Below are 14,437 nucleotides of genomic sequence, written 5' to 3'. Positions count from 1 at the left end.
TGAGCATGGCCTGCCTTCGACCCTCCAAACCAAGCTCAGATAGTTTGACGAACGCAGAGATCAAGCTGCTGTGTCGTTTTGTTAGAAGGGACCAGAGACTCCTTTTCTTCCCTGTCTGTCCTAAATCGAGCTCCCGGGCACAGGCATCAACACTGAAGGAAAAACCCATGTTGACCCCCCCCCCCCCCCCCCTGCCATCCCCTGCAAGGAAGAAAGAGTACTCACCACATTAAGTCCCAAGTTGGACAAGCCTGAATCGACTGTACAGATCATCACCCTGTGAAGAAGACGAGTATCGCTGCCGCAACACTTTTCTGGATTGAAACTGATGCCTCAATGGTGATCGGCGGCTCCCAGCCCTCACTCGATCCCAGGACACCCTATCTCGGAACCACAAGAGTACTGTCAGCCCAGGACACCGCACCTGGTCATCTGAAGACTCCTATGGGAAAAAGGAGCGCATTCTGTCCTACGCTCCGCATCGCCTAACACCAAAATGGAAGCTTATTCAGGACTGCTCGGAAGAAAACTCTTGCCTGCAGTCAATCTGGTGGCACCCTGAAGCGTGCACCGGAGAGTCTCGACCTGCCTCGAGCCCCAGGGAACGCCTCCCGCACCCGGCCATCACAAAGGTCCTTTTTTTGTTGAAACTGAGCGCGAACTGCTCCTATGCTCCGTAATCACCTGACCCCAAAATGACTGCATAGTCCGGACAGGTCCAAAGAAGTAAACAAAAATAAAACTCTCGGCTACAGGTAAATTGCTCGCACCTTGTAGCGGACACATAAGAGCCCCCCTTGATTTCCACGGACCGCTTCCCCTGCACGGCCACCACGTTGACTCTGATTTGGAAATAGAGCACGAGCTGTTCACTTGCTCCATACTGCCTAACCCTAAAATGGCTGCATAGTTAGGTCAGCTGCGATAAATAACTTGCAATGAAAGGGCTGCAGCCAATTCGGTGACACCCTGCAGCGGGCCCACGAGAGCCTCGGCCCGCCACAATCTTGATTCTGGCGAAATGGGGACCTCAGACAGCTGGATTTCATAGACTGCAAAGCCCTGCAGTGCCTGACCAAAAAATGGCCGCCTCATTAACATTGGGGAAATAACGGATCTCTGTTTAAGGGCACCCTCTCAGTCCCGAAAGCCCTCCTTATTGGTCCTCCTGGTCCTCCTTATTGTCCCCCCACCCTGGACAATAAGGAGGACCATTACTAAAAAATACTCCCTGGAAACGGACTGTAAGCAATCTGCTGTCACCTTGCACGGGGCACATGAGAACCTCGACCGCCAGTGTTCCTCAACCCGACATCAGGGAGACCTCGGTAGCCGTCTTTAAGTTACTGCTAAGCTCTACAGTGGCAGTTCAAAAAATGCCCGCCATGTGGGCACATTGAGACCCTGACCCACTGAATAAACTGCTCACAGCTCAAGGGCACCCCGCAGAGGTCCCAAGGGAGCCCAGACTTCCAAGGCCATCAAAGATCTCCAAGCTGATTCTAAGGAAACCTGAAAAATGCACTACAAACATCCTTGAGCTTCAGACTGCGCCGGTGAGTCCCTTCACCCTGAATGCCTCCCTTTCACCTCGTTCCTTGGGAATCACCTCTCTTTAATACAAATCTGACCCCCTGCATAGGTGATAACTCTTTCCATGTAGATACCGTAGCTCAACTCCTTCCTGCTAACCCCACTGACGAGGCACTGTCCCTGAGGGCAGGCTCATTAATTCCCTACTGCAGTGTCCGCATTGCTGCACCGTTAGCCCACCAAATCCTTATCCTGCACTGCCCATCTATTCACTAGGCCTGACCACCTGAGGGCTCTCCCCTTAGACTCTGGTCACATAACTCGTAATTTCAATAGCCAGACAACATTAACTGGCCCACTTCCCTCCAGAAACAAAACTGACTCAAGCCCCACTGCTCCCACTCTCTCCCTGCCCCCAAAGACCACGTGTCAGCAGCCAACTAACCCAATACATATAGAAGCGATCTGCAGTCCTGTCCGTCGCCACTACCCTCCCCGACCGCTGAGTTATCATAACACACCTAGCCAGAAAGGAACTAGCCCCACCGCCAACTTAGATAAAATGCCTTCTACCACGACAACCTCACCCAGCCCCCTCTCCTCACCCTACATAAAGCCGCACTGCCCGAATTCCTTCTCGATCAGTACCCCCCTCCCCCCCCCCCCGCAAACCTCTCACCCAAAGCAAAAAAAAAACTCAAACACAAACTGATCAGGCAATACCCTGAATCACTTCTCCGCCACAGGGCCAGTAAAAATGGACCTCATCTTTCACACGGAAAGGCCCGGCAATTGGAACTCCATCCTTAGAGCACAACTCCACATTACCAAAACCACCAATACTCCCCATAGCTGCATACTATCATTCTCTACCCCTAACCACCTGCCGCGCTGTGGAAACACCTCTGTAACCATCTACTCCAACGGCACAGTCCTGATTCAAGCTAACAATGCCAACCTCGAGGCTTTTGATCTCCTCTTCCCTACGGACTAACACACAAGCACAGCCCCCCCCCCCCCCCTCCCAGCGCTCCCTGTTTACCCTGACAACCAGTCCCTCCAACAGAACACCCTCCCCAGTCTTGCTCCCGCTATCACAATCACTTACGCTTCACCTCGAACATCCTCCAACATCTCTTCCGCCAAGAACAAGGCGCCCCCTCCTGCATTAGTCTATCCTCTGGAACAGCCCCCTGTGCATAACCACCTCCAAACATTACCGGGCGACCTCAATACCCATTCTAAGTCTCCCAATCACCTCCCTATACCCACCTGCAAAAAAAAAACCACTACCACAACACGACCCCCCTCACCCTACGCCTTATTCCATAACCCAAACTTCCAACACAACTACTACCAGAAGACAGCACAACCGTGTCAGTTCTTCTCCTCGCCGAGAAGACCCTACCCAGAAGCAACCCACCCCCACTCAAGAAGAGATGGGCCGCCAGCTCTCCCTTATTGGAAGCCAAGTGGCTATTATAATACAGGGCCTGAATGACATCCTAAGCAACCTCACGACACTCCATAAGCCCCCCTTAAACACTCACTCTACTCCCAACCTTGCACACCATCGGCTTCCCAAGGGCCCACATCCCAGCTGGACCGCATCCCCCCTCTCGATCCATGCCCTGAGACCGAATAGAACTATGGAAGCCATGTCCTCTGATGAAGCGACCGAGCTTGCCTCCTCATACACCACCCCCTCCACTCACATCCTGCAATCCACTATTCAGGTAATCACTGGATTCAGAAGTGAGCACTCCATTACGAAACCCCCTAGACCCCCAGCCTCTCATCAAAATCCCTACTGCTTCACTAACAACCGAACCAAAAAAAGAGACTCCCCGTACTAACTGCATGCTCATAAATTGCAGATCAGCCACTAAACATGCCACAGAGCTAGCTGAATCCATCCTTAACCATGACATAGATCTAGCCTTCATCACAGAGACCTGGCTCAATGACTCCTCTCCCCCTTTAATGGATATGCTTGTACCCCCGGGTTTCTCGATCATCAACAGAGATAGAAAAGACCAAAATGACGGCGTTTTAGCAATCATTCACAACAACAAAGTGTCAGTGACCGAAATTGATACCTTCAACTGCAACTCCTTCGAATGCCTAACTGCCAACATCAAAAACAGTAACAACAATCTACTATACTGCCATCTCCTATACCATCCCCCAGGCAACACCGTCACGTTCACGTAACACCTGGCAGACCTGATCGCCCACTGCTCTCTCCGAGATAGCAACAACCTAATTCTGGGCGACCTCAACCTCCACTGGAATGATAAAAACAACGCTCCAAACAAAATTTGAACGGGCTATTACATTCCAACAACCTTATCCAGCACTGCTTAAAAAAAACTCTTAGCAAAGGGGCAATCCTGGATGCCATCATCGCCCAACACGACGCAATCACAATAGACCACATCCTTCCGGTCGACTGGTCAGACCACCACTTAATTCTATTCCACATCTCGCAACCGATCATGTGCCAACCTTCCATCCAAAACCCCCCTCTTATGGCAACCTCTAGCAACCTAACACAGATCAACACAGTTGACTTAGAAGAAAAAATAAGCACCCTCCTGCCCATCTCCCCTGATGGCCTCTCAACTACAGAACTCGCATCCCACTACAACACAACCATGTCCTCCATCTTGGACCAACTAGCCCCACTGAAACTGAAAAGATCCAGGAACATCCCCTCCAGATCCTGGTTTAAAAAGGACATCAACGATGAAAGGAGGCAACTTAGAGCCACAGAACGTCTTTGGAGAAAGAATCCCTCCTCTTGCCTCTGCGAAGAACTCAAATCAGCAAGAAGAAAGTACAAAAGACATATCAATAATGAAAAAAACTACTTTTTCTGCACCGTGCTTGACAATGCGAAAAACAGACCAAAAGAACTCTTTAACATCATCAAGCAACAAACGTCCAAGTCCTCTACTACTCAAGTCCAGGCCTCCAAAGACTTATGTGACAGCTTCGCCAACTTCTTTAACGACAAAATCATCAAGATTGAATTACCACTTGATACCAACCTCGTTCCTGCCGGCAAAAACTTTGCCCCAGCAATCGAGACTACCTCTAGCTGGCGCCCCACAAAAACCTGGAGATCCTTCGACCCCATCCCTGAAGCTGAGATTCTCAATTTAATCTCCTCCTCCAAGCCCTCATCCCACATCCTCGACCCTATACCCTCCCAAATGGCCAAAAAGCTGAAACTCTCCCTTGCACCTTTGTGGTGTGAAATCATAAACAGCTCCTTAAAAACCGGCATCATACCAGATTGCCTCAAAGTCGGCCAGGCCTAGACACCAACGACCTGAACAACTTCAGACCGGTTTCCAATCTTCCCTTCCTTGCCAAAATCCTCAAAAAATGCACTCTCCGCCAACTGAACCAACATATTGACAATATTAATCTGCTAGACCAACACCAATCGGTCTTCAGAAAAGGCTGTAGCACCGAAACCGCAATCCTTAACATTGTGGATGACATCCTCAATTCCCTTGACACGGACCATTGTTGCCTACTCATCCTCCTAGACCTGTCGGCAGCCTTTGACACGGTGGATCACAATCTTCTTATCAAGGCTCTCAAAGACCGGGTAGGTGCAGACGAGGTAGTCCTTCAATGGTTCTCCTTCTTTCACAATCGCTCCCAAAGGATAAAAATCAAATCCGTTATGTCCGACCTACTCCCCGTCAACAGAGGTGTCCCCTAAGGATCAGTTCTCTCCCCTCAACTGTTCAACATATACATGGAACCCCTCACCACCATTCTGAAAAAAGCCAACATCCCCTTCCCCCTATATGCAGACGACACCCAGACCTACTTGGAAACCTCCATTAATGACATTCTAAGACTCAACAATACTCTCAGAGAAGTTAAACAATGGCTATCAACAAGCCACCTTAAACTCAATCCGGGAAAAAACGAAATCCTCCTCATCTCCAATAATGAAGAAAACCCGCAAATCATAGAGTGGCTGAAAGCAGTCGATGCTCTCAACGGTAATCTCACCCTGGCAAACTCGGTAAAATCACTAGGAATCAACCTTGACCACAAACTAACCATGACCAGTGCCTTCCTCAATCTGAAGCTTCTCAATAAAATCAATCCCTACATTCCACCTCTGGACCTCAATCAAGCCACCCAATCACTGGTGTTGTCTAGACTGGACTAAGGGAACGCAGTCCTCTCCGGTAAAGCTCTCTCCCACTTAGCGCCACTCAAAACAACTCTAAGTGCTGCTGCCAGAATGGTCACCGGAGTCAAAAAATATGACCACATATCTCCTGCACTCAGAGAACTAAAATGGCTCCCAGTGGAAATGCGTGCTAGCTTCAGAACTGCCTGCCTCCGGCACAAAGCCCTGCACACAGGGAAACAGAATACCTGACCTCTAAACTTAAAGCCAGCCATTCTAGAAACCTCAGGAGCTCCAACTCCCTCTTACTCATCCCCTTGAAAACACGCAAACAAAAAACTCCATACCTGTTGATGTCAGAACTACCCCCTCCTTTGCTAAATTCAAAAGACTCCTAAAAGATCTCTATCAACTGTGCCTTCCCGAACTGAAATCCGTAACTCACAAGCCTCCACTCTGCAGCCACCTGGCAATGCTCCTCCACTCCCTACCTTGTCCCCTCTCCCTAACCCCCTCCTTGTTCACCGCCGCTCGGAGGAAGATTAAGCCTAAGACTTTGTCTATGCTTTGAGACTACCTCTGGACCTCTCTACCTCAATGGCGAACCTCGGACACACAGCACAATGCAACTTTTGAACACTTATGAACACTTATGTTTATTTTTATCTCCTTTATTTGATTTCTCTCCTTTCTGCTGTAAAGCGCTCCAATACCTTCGGGTAAACCTCTTGAATAAAAAATGAAGTAAAAAAATCTAGAACCCCTCTAACCCCAAGGTTCAGCCTCAAAATATTGGTACTTCCGGTTGCCTTCTGATTGCTCATAGCACCATAATTTGTACTACTCAGCATAGAGATGCTTTTGAGTCCTCCATTTTGACATTAAGTGCCTCACTATTGGTCAAAGTGTCAGTTTCCTTGTCCTCTATGCTGAGTCCATGCTTCAACATTTCCACGCCGTCAATCCCCCCCCCCAAAAAAAACTGGGAGCATTTACAAAATGCAGAGCAGAAGTGGTGATTCAAGGTTGAACTACTCTTGAGGCAAGGGGTGTATGTATGTATATATGTTTGTGTTTGTGTGTGTGTGTGTGCGTGTGTGTGTGTATATGTATGTATGTATGTATATATGTATGTATATATATATATTCCGAAAGTTGTCGCTTTGGCAAAAGAACAGTTTGCCAACAGTGTCCAGCAACAAAGAGTCGACCCAGTAGTGCTGGTGCAAGGTGATTTTTAATATCGTGAAGCCAGCGCTGCCGCCATGACGCGTTTCGCCTCCAGGGAGGCTTGATCACATGACAAACTACACATAGTTAGCAAAGCTTTTAAAGTGACAGTGCAATCAAATAAATCATAGGCATGGAAAAAATACTATATAATGAAACGCTGCCCACGTGCAAATAGTCAAAGGATGCAAAAAATAAAGCAATTTTTTCAATGAAAATAGCACAATCCGTGAAATCATGTAAAGGGATTTCCTAGATAAAGGAGCATATTTGTAGGGCAAAGAAAACATGATGAAAAACCAACAAAAGTATATACACGACAATTAGTATCATCTATGTACACTATGGGTATTATCTCATAATCATGTTATGCCCAAAAGAAAATAGCTCAGTATATGAGTTAGCAGCGTTCATCCAAATCCATATGACAATAGATATCAGAATGGAGCCCGAGTGGGCAAGTCACAATAAATGTCTGAACAGCCAAGAAAAGTGCATGAAGAAATAGTGCAAATATACCAATAAAGTGCAAATATTATGATTGAAAATTCTCTAATGTTAAAATTCGTACCAAAATATTTACAGATTGAAGAGAAATAAATTCATCAATATATACAATTACAGAAATTTGGAAACAACAAACCTAGAACAACGAATATCACATTATCCGGACAGGTCTTATAAAACAAACTCCTAAATCCTAAAGGCAGGTATAAAGGTCCTCCCTATCATTAAGGCCATTAGGATTCTTGGTGTTAAGCTCCAAGATGTATCTCGTCTCGAGGAGGCGGAGTTTGGCCTCACGGTCACCTCCCCTCCTCGATGGCTCGACACAAGCAATTAAAAAGAATTGGAGTTTGTCAGGAATGCCTAGATGTTTTTCCTGAAAATGCCTGGCAACCGGATAGTTCTGATCATGCCCAGTTATTGCACGTATGTGTTGGAGTATTCGCTTGTGGGCGGGCAGCTTAGTGCTGCCCACATATTGGAGTCCACACGGACACTCCAACACATAAATGGCGTACTCAGTTTTACAGTTAAGCCATTTAAGGATGGCAGTGGGATGTTGCTGAAAGGGGCTTTGGAAGTGGGTCCTGTTGGAACCATATCGACAGGCTTTGCATTGTGGGCAAATCTTGAAGCCCTTCTTTAGTGCTCCCCAGGTTGCAGAAATCTTGGGTTCCAGAGTGTTACTGACCAAGGTTTTGGACATTGAGGGGGACTTTCTAAAAAGTCAAAATGGGTTTGGTGTCTATTTTGTGACCAATTACTGGGTCACTGCGGACCAAATTCCAGTTTTTATTTACGATTTTACGTAAAGCCCCATGTTGACGATTAAATGTCAAAATGAGTCGTGGAGAACTCATTTGTCCATCTCCTGTCCCAGGAATCTCCAAATTAGTGTTCCTAGATTTAGAGATCAATGCCTCTTGTCTGCTTACTGAATTGGAGCGCCTGATCGCTTTATTGATATTTTCCGAGGAATAACCCCTGGCCAAGAAACGTAATCTACATGCCTCCTGTGCAGCCGCACATTCGGCATCCGAGCTACAAATCCTCCTGATTCAGAGCATCTCCCCAAAGGGAATGCTCCGAATCAGATGTGCAGGATGTTGGCTGTTGGAGTGCAGTATAGTATTACCTGCACTGGGCTTCCGGTAGAGTCGTGTACTCAAGGTGGAATCCTTCACAAATATCTCCACATCCAAAAAACAAATCGATTCAGAACTTAAATTTACAGTGAAATTAAGATTAACGTTGTTCAAATTAATCAACTCAACAAAGGCCCTGGCACTATCCTGGTTGCCTCTCCAAATAATAAAAACATCATCAATGTAACGCAAATATAAGGCAATGTTATTGGAAATAAACTCTTGGTGCTGACAGGCGAGGACCTGCTCCTCCCACAGCCCTACGTGTAAACACGCGTAGCTGGGTGAGAAGCAGGCCCCCATCGCAACACCCCTTATCTGATGGTATATTGCGCCATTGAAAATGAAAAAGTTCTGTTCAAGGCACATTTTAGTCATGTCGACTAGCATTTTGTTATGTGCTGTTGGTTGAGGCAAATCCTTGTTAAGGTAATAGTCCAAGGCCTTGAGACCATCCCCATGCCTGATCGAAGTATAAAGGGATGAAACATCCAAAGTCATTAGCACCATGTTCTCTTCCCAATCAAATTCTGCAATTTTACTGAGAAAATCAAAGGAATCCCTAACATATGATCTAAGGTTCCTAACATGGTTCTGTAAAAAAAAGTCCATGTATTTAGAAACATGTTCCAAAGAGCTATCTATTGCTGAGATGATGGGGCGTCCTGGTGGTATAGCACTGTCCTTATGAACTTTGGGAAGCAGGTAGAATGAAGGGATTACAGGATGTTCTTTTCTGAGGTATTTGAATTCCTCATGTGATAAAAGCCCTGCGCTTCGCCATATTTGAAGCTTCTGATGTTGCTCAATCCATGTATTTTTGACAATTTGGACATTGCTCCTGCGGTAACATGATGTATCATTTAGTTGTAATTCCGCTTGTTGGAGGTACATGTTTCTTGGCCAAAGGACCACGTTTCCGCCCTTGTCGGCCTGCTTTACAATGATATTATGGTCAAGTTTAAGTTTTGTGACCAATTGATTGTAGCATCGATTCTGTTTGGAGATGTAGAATTTCTTCTTGTTGGTTGCGATATATAGATGTTTCATATCTCGCACTACAATCTCCTGAAAGGAATCCAAATTGTCATGAGCCATGATAGGATGAAAGATCGATTTGGGCTTGAAAGGTGTAATCCGTTGTCCAGTATGTTCTAGTGGAACTTCCCTCAAATTGCCTGAAGAAGATTGTTGTTGTAAATCCCAAATGGTATTAAAGGTCATCTGGCTTTGGCTGCTGGAAAAGGTCGGACTAGATGCTGTTTCTGGCAGATTAGATTTCTTTGGATGTAGTTCAAAGAATTTTTTAAGTTTCAATTTTCTTGTGAATCTATAAAGATCCATGCGAGTATCGGCATAGTTCATGTTGCATGGTGGGCAATATGATAGTCCTAGATTTAATACAGCAGTTTCAGCAGGAGTAAGCTTCAAGTCTGTGAGATTAATTACTGATTTTGTTTCGTTTTGCGATTTCTTCTTTGATTGCGCTTCCAATGGCTTTGTTTGCCCTAATTGTTGCCGTTTGATGTTCCTGATGCGGCATTTCCGGCGTTGCCAGCGTTTGTGGTTTGCCCGCTGTTTTTTGGAGCGCGGGCTTTGTGTGATCGTAGGTTTCGCGTCGATCCTGACACAGGCAATCCACCTCCTGTGGCAAGGAGAGCTTGGTAAACCCCAAAGCCGCGTCACGGCTGGGGTCCGCCTCAAGATCACTTTCCACTGCTGAACTTAAGCTGGAAAAAGAGGTTGCTGGAAGCAGAATATCCTCTCTTGTTTGTTGGTTAGTCATATTGGAACGCGCTTTAGCTTTTACTGCGTCATATACACATACATACATACATACATGCATGCATGCATGCATGCATGCATGCATACATACAGCCAGAACTGCAAACTGGCTCAAAGAACCAGAACAGATGACCAAACGAATCCTCAATAAGGCAAGATGTAGTATTTTATTAAGGCAAACTGAGCAGCAAAACTGACGCGTTTCGGGCGGATGCCCTTGCTCACATATATATATTTGAGCAAAAGACCTCCAATTTAATGAAGACGCCGCACACCACTTCAACGGTTTAACTTCGGTTCTTTATTCCCAAAGTTCCTCACCTGGTGAGGAACTTTCGAAATAAAGAACCGAAGTTAAACCGTTGAAGTGGTGTGCGGCGTCTTCATTAAATTGGAGGTCTTTTGCTCAAGCATGTTCTGCGAGGAGCGAAAAGCGTCATGTCTTTTTATTTCATTTGTGTGAAATAAATACTCACTTTTCATTGAAAAACATTGTTGCTGCCTCTTTTTGCCAAATTTTAAAAGGAAGTCACGCTAAGAGGTCCTTACCTGGTTTACTTTCACCGTGGATTGGTGAAACAGGAACATTGTTGATATATATATATATATATATATATATATATATATATATATATATATATATATATATATATATATATATATATATTATATAACGAACCGGATGTCGGGCCCTCAAGCCCTTGATCACATGACATGGTCAATTACACCTCGTGATTTTAAAGTGCATACATGGGTCACCTGGGCCTGTAGATATGAACAACAGACTACTGCCTACTCCACAAACTTCCACCTACACAATAGAACAACGTACAGAATATATTATATTCAGCAACATTGCTAAAATATATACATTGCATCGTTTTCACTTGTCATACTCTCCAATATGTCAACCCAGAATAAATGTTGTGCAAACTTTGCAATAAATAGATAAATACAAATATATATAATTATAAATATTAATAAAGGTCTTATTCATTTAACACTATATCAAATGTAAAATCGAGGCTAATATTTCATTACATATATACACCATTATCAAAAACGAATACCAATAACAATTTCATTGAATTCATTAATGCACATTGATAACAGTATATGAAAAATCTGCTTTAAATGTGCAAAGATATGCAATTCAAATGTCTCACTTAACTGGGTTTAAAGTGCGAAGGGGAGGATTTACAATAAAAGCCCAAGTGGGCTGGATTTGTTTGTGGATAATTATCCCTAGTGATAAATAAACTAAATTGATTTTTTTAAAAAGCCATTTTGTTCAGTTTGGATGACATATCTCGCAGGTTTTTCTCTGAGGACTACCTTGCACTAGTGCATGTATAATTCATCTTTCTGTTTCAATCTACAAGCATGTGTACAAGTCCTCTGTCGCATTAAGGCCATTCGGTGTCTTGGTGTTGAGTTCAAGAATATATCTAGTCTCTAGTAACCTCAGGCGTGCTTCCCTGTTGCCTCCTCTGCGGAGTGGCGGCACCATATCTACAGCATAATAACTGAGGCACCCCAAATCCCCCTTGTGGCAAGAGTTGACATGTCTCGCCACAGGGTATGCTTCATCCTTGTTGTTAACAGCCCTCATGTGCTGGAGTATGCGCTTGTGGACCTGTAGCTTGGTGCTACCCACGTACCGTAGCCTACACGCACACTCCAGCACATAGATGACAAAATCTGATTTGCATGTCATCTTCTTGGTAATCAGGATCGGAGCCTCACTAAATGGGGACATATACGTCGTTTTGTTTTTACCCATGGTGCATGCCTTGCAGACAGCGCACTTGATAAAAACCTTTACTCTGCATGAGCCAATTATCTGTGCTCACAACCTCCGGACTACTCTTCACAAGCATATCGCTCATTGACCTGGCACGGCTGTAAGTTATGGCTGGAGAGTCAGCCAATGTTATATATATATTCTTGCTTAAGTGATTGGTTTGTTGTGAAAGAAAGCTACTGTTGCAGCGTCACAGGGAGCAAAACAGTTGTTGCATCATCCAAGGCTTACAGTGAGCATGTCTACACTGGTCATTCTAGATGAAAAACATGAAGACAAACCTCCGTGGTCAGCCGCTTTGAAAAGAGGGTTTAAGCACTCTGGAGGGATAATTATTCTCTAGCATGATTCAAATTATAATTTTTCGCTTTTAGGATTGGCAGGAACCTAGACCCAAACTCTCCATTTGGTCTTACTGTCATCTTTCTTAGAAATAATGGAAGAATGTGCACTTTAAAATCATTTTGTAGAATGCAAACCCTTGTGTAGCACTTCAAACAGAAGACATAGTTCTAAGTTTTCGTTTCTGTTATTGTTGCAGCCCAGAAAACCACACCTCTGTTGAGCTTCTTGAAAAACAGGCAGGTAAGAATACGCATTTTTATTATTTCTTTGCTTACAAAGCAGATTACTTTGTCCTTTAAAAATATTTCCAAAATGTAATATACTCCGGAAGTAGAACACAATGCATTTATTTTGTAGTGTTGCCACACCTACTGATAAACTGCTTGTTTATGTGCTTGTGTGAGTGCTGACGCATGCCATCTACTGCCCTTTCCTTAAAATAATCTTGCTGCCATATTGTTAAATCGCTTCCAGGTTCTTGTTTCTCTTTGGAGCCCAAAAAGATGAGCACTTTGAAGATATTATAAAGAAGCCCTTACACCTGAGAACTTAATTTAGTGACACATTGTTTCCACCCAAATATGTTAACATGTTTGTAGAAATCTTTACAACTTCACATTTGTTTACATAAATTAAGAAATGGTTCTGATAAGACAATGGCAGCATGTAACATTGTTACAAGTAGTCTCCAGTTAACATTATGCTTTTAGCAGTGTCAGTACTGAGTTTTTATTTCCCTATTTTGTAATGAAATTTAGTAGGAAGTTGTTTGTGTTTTTTGTTTTAGCGGATAAGAGAGGAAAAAAGAGAAGAGAGGCGAAGAAGGGAGTTGGAAAGAAAAAGGATACGAGAAGAAGAAAGACGAAAATGGAAGGAGGATGAGAGAAGGAAGAGGAAAGACTGTGAAAAACTGAAAAAAACTGACAGGATTCCAGAAAAAGAGAAGGATCGATCAAAAGATGAACCCAAGATTAAGGTTATTTCCAGTTAACATGCATGCCTTGTTTTTGTATTATTGTTAGCATCAATATGCTTTTAAAGACCTTTGTGAAACCATGCTCATTGCTTTTCATACACCTAATACTGGCAAAAAATTATTTTGTGAATTTCCTTTCTTTGACAGGATGGTGTTGAGTACTTTGCTTGTTGTACATTGTTTTAAACATTGTCTTAATATTTGAATTATTGTAAGTTAGTTTCATTGTAACTTGACAGTAACATATTACAGTGACATGAGCAACTGGTCCTAGTTCAGGTCAGAGCATAGCTTGCCCAAAAGCCCTCTTTTGGATTCCTGCAGCTTCCAAGAGAACTATGCAAGGCAGGTAGCAGACTGATTTGAGAACACATTGGGTCTGATGGATAATATTTTGCCATCCTCGATCGAAGAGCGAGAGAGGTAATGCTGGAGCCCACTGACCAGTGTGTAGCTTATAGGGTTACATTCTTTTGTTATCGTATGCTATTTTCGGTGTAGGATTTATTGACATCTATGTATTTGCATACAGCAGCAGCTATTCACTGCCTTGTACCAGTTAATACACTGTAAAAGAATGTAAACATAAGCATACCCTCTAAAACAGTCTTTTATCACCCTCTGAGAGATACCAAGCCCAAGCATCCCAAGTAACTTTATCTACATCCCCAACTCTGCATTTGCAGTTGTGATCGTGAACCTCTGCCAATCAATAGGTCAGTATTTAGAGAAAACGAGAGCGACCCATATGTCCTTGCGAACTGGGTATTGCTAATGAGCAAAAAACAATGTTCACAAGGAACTCATTTATCACAAACGATACAGATTCTGCAAGAAAGTATGTCTTGCTTGAATCAATCAAGGAGAAAGGAGAAAACAAATGTGCACTATGGGACCTTAGTTGAATTCAGTCCGAACAATAATACATAATTCAAAGAGCCCACACG

General features: G+C 44.1%; 1 protein-coding gene across 2 annotated transcripts in view; it reads left to right on the top strand.

The window, feature by feature from the left end:
- Positions 1–14,437, top strand: part of UPF3B (UPF3B regulator of nonsense mediated mRNA decay) — a 233,505-nt gene that overhangs the window by 138,867 nt on the left and 80,201 nt on the right. For both annotated transcript variants that reach the window (XM_078688708.1, XM_078688709.1), the window contains exons 6-7: positions 12,711–12,754; positions 13,302–13,490. In XM_078688708.1, coding sequence (XP_078544834.1) covers positions 12,711–12,754; positions 13,302–13,490 — 233 coding nt within the window. The remainder of the gene's footprint in view (positions 1–12,710; positions 12,755–13,301; positions 13,491–14,437) is intronic.

Source organism: Lissotriton helveticus, chromosome 4_1 (genome assembly GCF_964261635.1).
Source record: "Lissotriton helveticus chromosome 4_1, aLisHel1.1, whole genome shotgun sequence".
NCBI classification, from domain to species: domain Eukaryota; kingdom Metazoa; phylum Chordata; class Amphibia; order Caudata; family Salamandridae; genus Lissotriton; species Lissotriton helveticus.
This window is presented reverse-complemented; position numbering and strand designations above follow the sequence as displayed.